The 7,460-nt window shown below is 28.0% G+C and overlaps 1 protein-coding gene across 1 annotated transcript; it reads right to left on the bottom strand.

Moving 5' to 3' along the window:
* Positions 1-844: 844 nt before the first annotated feature.
* LOC105626214 (sphingosine-1-phosphate lyase) lies at positions 845-3,227 on the bottom strand. The gene is made up of 8 exons (XM_012207519.1): positions 3,089-3,227; positions 2,600-2,815; positions 2,308-2,516; positions 1,979-2,215; positions 1,678-1,887; positions 1,363-1,601; positions 1,021-1,288; positions 845-940 (listed from the first exon to the last, which is right to left on the bottom strand). Exons 1-8 carry the CDS (start codon positions 3,225-3,227, stop codon positions 845-847), a joined length of 1,614 nt encoding a protein of 537 aa, XP_012062909.1.
* Between the last annotated feature and the right edge of the window lie 4,233 nt (positions 3,228-7,460).

Raw genomic sequence — 7,460 nt, 5'->3', positions numbered from 1 at the left:
TAACAGGCACTAATAGCGCTATTCCTAATTAAAAATTGAGTCGAAAAATTCTCTACAATTTTGTAATTTTCGCATGATTGACAAAATATTAATTTCTAAAGATTGCCGAATAAACGCTGTCCAACTATTGCAAAAATTGCAAAGAGAAATAGAGAACTTTTCAACTCAATTTTTGATAAAAAATAGCATTATGTGATTCGGCAATCTTTAGAAATTAATATTTCTAATATTTCGTCAATCATTGCGAAAATAATAGAGGATTTTTCGACTCAATTTTTAATCAGGAATAATGCTATATGATTAATATCCGCTATGTAAAAAACACTCAGAAAAAAAATAGTAGGAATAATTTAGAAAAATAAACGTTATTTATTCTAGGATATTCTAGGAAATTAAAAATACTGTTTCTTGCTTTTTTTTATCATGTAAATATATCAACATTCTTAATACACAGTATTATAATAAAATAATAAATTGAAATTTATTATTTCTTTGTATAGACACATTTCAGTTAAAATGGATATATAAAATGCATAATTTTTAATGACATAATTATGAAAATTTGTACTCACTGTCTATTCTTTTATTATGAAATCTTATAAATAATTTTTAAGCAATATATACCATATGAATTATAAAATAGCAATCTTTAACTTATGTACAAAAACAAATATTCTCTTTTTAATAAAAAAATATTTCTATTTCAAATTAATTTTTATATATTCTACAATATACGAAAAAGCAGAGCATTCTTTGTATTTCAATATAAATATATATGCATTTTATATTTTTATTGTAATATATCAACGTTAATGTTTTTTATGGAACTATTATGTGTTTTATTTCATTCAGTGTAATACATGGAATCCAAAAAGGATTTTGTAATTTCGCCAACCACACTTCGGTCAGGGATACTTTGGCTCATTCCATACATTGCAAGCTGAAAAATATTACACACGACGATGAATATTTTAAAATGTAAATCTATTTAAAATTACAAATTGTAATTTTGTTTTTTACTTTTCCCTTCACTGGAACATTTCGGTCTTTCATAATTATTTCCAGTTCCGTATTAACATCCTCTAAAAATTGATCTGCTATTCCTGCCTCAGTATGTACATGTGTAACGCATATGTGTATACCGCAAGGAAATTGTAGTGGGTTCAAACTCCAACCTTTATTGCTAAGAGCTTCCGATAGTCTATAGATGTGAAAATCATTGGAACCGATTGCAATAACAGATGTGGCTGGTGTGCCAAATATGAAAATGCCATCCATTTCCCTCAACCTATATTCAATTTTTTAAAAAATCGATATATATTTGTAATCAATTCTAGCATAAATGTATCTCTAAATGCATACTTTCGTTCGATATATCTTGTAGTTTCAATTATCTTTTTAGTCGATTCCACATATTCGTCAAATCCATAATACAGTAATGTTGCCCAACAAGTAGCTATAATGCCTCCGGCTCGAGAACCACTAATTGTTGGACTTCCATATATGCCACCAGGCCAATCTGTCGTTATACTATACTGATAGTGTCGGTATTTTTTGTTTCGATAAAGGATTAGTGACGATCCTTTCGGAGCATATCCATACTGAAAGAATTATATGTTCTATACGTATTTCTCAAACAACATATACATTCTTATATAAAATATATAGGAAGAATACTTTATGAGTATCAGCTGATATACTGGTTACACCAGGAAGTTTAAAATCAAAGGGTGGTAAAGGATAGCCAGCATCAGACATAAAACAGGCTAGAAAACCGCCTAGACAGCCATCTACATGAACAGGAATACCATATTTTATGCCTAATTCAGATATTGCTTCGATATTATCCATCGTTCCATGGGGGAAATTCGGCGTAGATCCTACTAACTATAATTAATCAAACTATAATTAATCAAAAATAATTAAATTCGAATAAATTTGAGATAAAATTGCACAGTTACACTGTGCCATAGCTTACCATTACTGTATTTTTCGTAATTGACTTTTTCATAGTTTGGATGCAAACTGTAAAACTGTGTGGATGGACAGGCACGTAACATACTTTTATCTTCAAATATTGGGCAGCTTTGTCAAATGCTGCATGAGCGGTAATTGGAAGCACTATCTCTGGTTTTTTTATACCTTTGACATCACGAGCATAATCTCGGTATGCTTTGCATGCTAATAAAATTGACTCTGTGCCACCCGAAGTCATCTAGAACGTTTATCGAAGAAACTTCACATGTTGCATCTTAATATTTAATTTGTATGATTTTATATAAATTGTAAAAGTAATAGAAAAGCTACAGTTCCACAAGAATCTTTATCTCCATTGAACAAATTGCAGGCTATCCGAACTACTTCTGCCTCCATTTTACAAATCCCAGGAAAAACCTCAGGGTGTAGTGGATTAGTATAAGATGCAATTGCATATACATTCCCCATTAATTCTGTAAGTTCACTGTTAGTTCTGTAAACTGTACCTGATACACGACCTCTTTTCCAATCATAATCACCTAATAAAAAAAGGAGTGAAAAAATCAAATTAAAATATTGAAATCTCTCATAAGATATATTGGCAATAGTTAATTAATCTTACCAAGATAAATGTACTGATTTACTAAATTTAATAGATTTTCATTTTTCAATCCGTTTTTGGGAAGATGCACAATGAATGAAGTTTCTTTGAATCTGTGCAAAACATCATTTTCAAAGGTTTCATTAATTTTAGTTAGCTCTTTATTTATTTTATCACGAATAGAAGGAATATAACGAGCTAATCTAAACATATGTTTCTTGCCACGTTCTAAAAGACCTGTACATGTAACATGATAAGTATAATTTTCTCTAGAAAAAACTAATCATAAAAAAATATTATATATTATGCCTGACTTATACTTAAAGATATATATATGTATATATATATATATATCACATTCAATTGATTGTGTTTAGCAAAAAAGCAAGCAGCTTTGCATTGTATGATTCTTTAATATAATTATACATTGGTAAAACCAATCACATTAAAGAATTTTATAACAGTTGCAAGGCTACTTTTTCTGTTGACGCATATTATTGCAATACTTACTCTCGTCCTGATAAATAAAAGTCCATAACCACACTGTAGCAAGGGTAGCTGTACTCGTCATAGCTGCTATTTGCCATGGCTCTTTATTTTCAAATATATGATTTATGGCTCTTGGTATAGTATCCACGCGAAAATGCATATTTTTCTGAAAGTATATCATTAAATAACATTAATATGATGTATGTTAATGTGACATGAAATATCACTTTGAACAAACATTAACTGAAACGCTTGTCACATCAAACCAGACTGTAGGAGTGTAAAGACTTTGAACTTGGTTAAAGATCCATGACTGATAATCGCTTAAATAATTTCATTACTCACCTGAATTTCAACACTGTTAGCGACACGAATAACTCGTAATTTCTATTAAATAGAATGACTCAGCACTTTCCACGTATTTCCACTTCCGAGATAACGCTACTGAGTGCTCACAACGATAACACGTACTCCAGGCACAAAATCTTTTAAAACGTCAACACATCAAACATATATTGGACCGCTAGATCGGTGAGACTGACGTGGACTGGCAAGCTGTTGATCTCACGACTCACCGATTCACAATCGGACCGTATCCGTATTGAAACTTAAAAACTCTCTCGCGCTAACGCCCTCTCGGCAAACATTGTGCTACGATAAGGAGAGAGAAAGAGGGAGAGTTTGGCGGGGAAGGGAGGGGGGATAGATACATAAAGTGTTTATTACGATTCTAAGTCCTTCAAGAATCAATGAATAAAATATTACAACGATGAAAATATAAAATATATAAATTATATCATTAATTATATATTGTGTATATTATTAATATTATATATAATTAATTATATTATAATTTGATACAATAAGAAAATTGAGAATGTATTTTAAAGGTATAATTTTTACAGTATAATTAAGAAAAAGAAACAAAGAAAATAACAAAGTAACAAAGATTACAATTTAAGATTTGAAGAGAAAAGAAACAACACACAGAGAGGAGCGATTAAATATAGATGCAAAGTTAAATGAAATATTGAATATTAATGCAAAATGAAAAGGTCAATGAATCTCCGAGATATTGAAAAATTGATACTTCGCAACACATCAAATAAGCCGAAATAAATATTCTTCGAAATATATAAGGTGTTTAGTAATTCTATCAACAACGCTCGTGAGCAGATAGCGCGGATTAAACTAACAAAGAGTCAAAAAAAAGTTCTGTATTTTATAATTTTCGTAATATTAAGTTATAATATTATTTTCGAGATATTAATTTTTAAAGATCGCTGAATAAACGCGTACAATCCTCCCGTTTCGATCACGCCGTCAAATGCACGCCCATTGACTTTTAGTCGCTAGACGTGGTGTTGTGATTACAAGCAGCAGTAATTGTTATTACAAGCAGCACAGTGATGAAAGGAAATAATTTTCTGTATTTAACGATTATAGTATATGGCCGATGGATGTGCATTTGGCAGTGAGCTCTATGGACGGTATTCATAGTCCGTTCTTATTTTAAAATCGTCTTAAATAATGTTTTAAGATGCTAATACAGTTCTCTTATTGGTTCAAACATCTTAAAACCATACTTAAGACGATCTTGAATATAAAATCTGACATCTGACCTATTGCCGGTATTCATAGTCGGATCTTATATCTAAGACCATCTTAAATAGTCTTAAGATGTCATGAAACAATCAGAAGCCGGTATTCATAGTTAAATTTTAATATTCAAGATTGTCTTAAGTATTACAGTCTTAAAAAGTCATGAACCAATTAGAGAATATTAATTAGAGAGTATTAATGTTTTAAAACATTGCTTAAGACAATCTTAAAATAAGAACGGACTGTGAATACTGATTATGAATTAAAGTTCAGGTAACACTGGGAATCTAAAAAGAATTCTTTTTTCCCAACTTATGAAATGAATTCTTTTTCTATTCCATTTCTGTTAAAAACTGAAAGTATTCCTAAAGGTCCCAAAAGAATTTACTTTTATGTCATCAATTATGAGTTCTTTTTTTGATTCAAAAGATATCCTTTTTTAGTCGCAATAAAATCGAAATAACTTTTAAATAATATTCTAATGGAGTTCTAAAGCTATTCATTTTATGCTCGTTTTATTTGAATTGGAAAATTAAATAGGTTGGGATTATGGAATGCTCCGAAATCAAAATTAATTAAAATATATTTTGTGACAAAAATGTTTTAACAAAAAAAATGTTTTAAAATTTAAATCAGTTGTTAAAAATATATACATATATTATATGTTTCTTCGTATTGTCATATTTTTTGCCGCAGCACATATTTTTATTAATTTATATTTCTTAATTTTGTATAAGAATAAGCCATACTTCATTTTTTATTCAAATTAAATTTTACTTTTATATTAAACACGTATGATTACCTGGGAGAAAATGTTTTATATATAATTATATAAAATTATATAAATATATATATAATTTTATATAAAACATTTTATATATAATAGTATATAATTATATATATTTATATACAGGGTATATATATTTACAGGTCATTTTAATCAATACACGCGAATATCTCGAAAAGGAGAAATTTTTTCAAAAAATGTACCTAACAAAAAAAATACTTTTTATTATAGTGTTTATTATAGTGTTTTGAAAGCTCTTGAAATAAGCTACAAGAATTCGCAATAAAAAATGGAGAGTTCCATTAAAACAATTTTATATAACATTATGGACTTGACCTTAAAGACTTCTTATTAAAGAGAACCAAGGTTGCTATCTTTTTTCCTCCTTGAAACCATAAAACTTTTCTGAAACACTTTTTGAAAAAATTTTTCCTTTTCGAAATATTCACGTGTATTAATTAAAATGACCGACTCTGTATAATTATGTATAAACTTATATATAAAATTATATATAATTATATATAATTATACAAAATATGTATAATTATACAAAATATATATACAAAATATGATTATAATAACTTTATATACATACCTTTATATAATTACATATAAAATATTTTTTTCCCGGATATGTATGTATATGTATGCATATATACATAATGTATATTTATTTTGTATATATATTTTTTGTTTATATGTAACAAAACGCTATTGCAAAAATTAATTTCTATTACGCAATCACTCAAGCAATCACTCAAGCACGGTACAATTCTAGTGGCGGCAAATTATGTAGCGGGAATAATTTTATACAAGTATATTAATTGTGATCAAATAAAAAAAAATGATTTTTTTTAATGCACGAACAGAAAAAGGAAAATTTCTTTAAATTAGCTTCAATTTAATTCTGTAAGAAGTACTTTTATGGAGTCCTTTGTTAATTATCGGAAAGAAATTCTTTTTAAGTTCATTTCGAACAAATTATTAATTGCTAATTTTAAAAAATTAAAAAGAAATCAAGAAAATAAATTTTTTTCGAATTCAAATGGATCAATTGTGCTATCTAGAAGTTTTTTAGCATTTGGCAGTATAGCTGGATGGATAAGCGCTTATTCAGGGATCTTTAGAAATTAATATTTCGTTAACTATCATTGTGAAAATTGCAAAATAGGTATAGGTTTAGATTCATAGCTTTTGATTCAGTTTAATTCGCTCTACCTGCACCCATGAGCATTGTCGGCAAAATTATCAAACACTCTGTATATAGGTGCACATCATTGTAAAATATCTAAAATTTATCAGTTTTTACTTTATTTTTTCTTTAGGATATTTCGCAAATAAATCTTGCAACTGAAATATTAGAAGATTTAGGACTTTGATTTTATTGGCAATCGAGAGATTAACTTTTCAAGTAGGAAAGTGGAATGGAAAACCGATTTTGTAAAGTCTATCTTCTCTGCAAATTTTTTTGACAAAATATAATAGCATCTGCAGAAATAAAATAGAATCTACTAGCAAAATATGAGAGCAAATTGATTGTAAAAATTAAAGTAAAGTCTGACATTTCGTAACTATTTAAATGGTACATTAATTTTATTTAAATACAATTTCGAAGTGACAAATCCTGTTCAATTTTCGTTGAAATTTCTTGTCAGATTATGTTAGCAGATTTGCTAACTTAATTCATTGTTACTCACTGCAATTATCTTTGATTGTAATATCAAAAGCGAAAAATATATATTTCAAAAATTCTTGTTAAAATATACTTTTTATATAAAATAACAATATCAATAGAATAGATTTATGAAATATACTAAATCTCCTTGTGTATTCCGATAATCAATAAATAACTATAAATAGATAATTTAAATTATGTCTAATTAAAACAAATAGCTATATAATTGTCGAATTGAAAGAAAGCGAGAAAGAGAGAGAGAGAGAGAAAGAAAGAGAGAGAGAGAGAGAGAGAGAGAGAGAGAGAGAGAAGAGAGAGAGATAATATTA

Source organism: Atta cephalotes (genome assembly GCF_000143395.1).
Source record: "Atta cephalotes unplaced genomic scaffold scaffold00005, whole genome shotgun sequence".
NCBI classification, from domain to species: Eukaryota; Metazoa; Arthropoda; class Insecta; order Hymenoptera; family Formicidae; genus Atta; species Atta cephalotes.
This window is presented reverse-complemented; position numbering and strand designations above follow the sequence as displayed.

Coding starts and splice junctions, on each gene's coding strand:
- LOC105626214 (XM_012207519.1), bottom strand. CDS start 3,227: ATGCATTTTCGCGTGGATACTATACCAAGAGCCATAAATCATATATTT. Junction 2,816..3,088: donor TTTTATTTATCAGGACGAGA/GTAAGTATTGCA, acceptor TTACATGTACAG/GTCTTTTAGAACGTGGCAAG. Junction 941..1,020: donor ATGTTCCAGTGAAGGGAAAA/GTAAAAAACAAA, acceptor AATATTTTTCAG/CTTGCAATGTATGGAATGAG.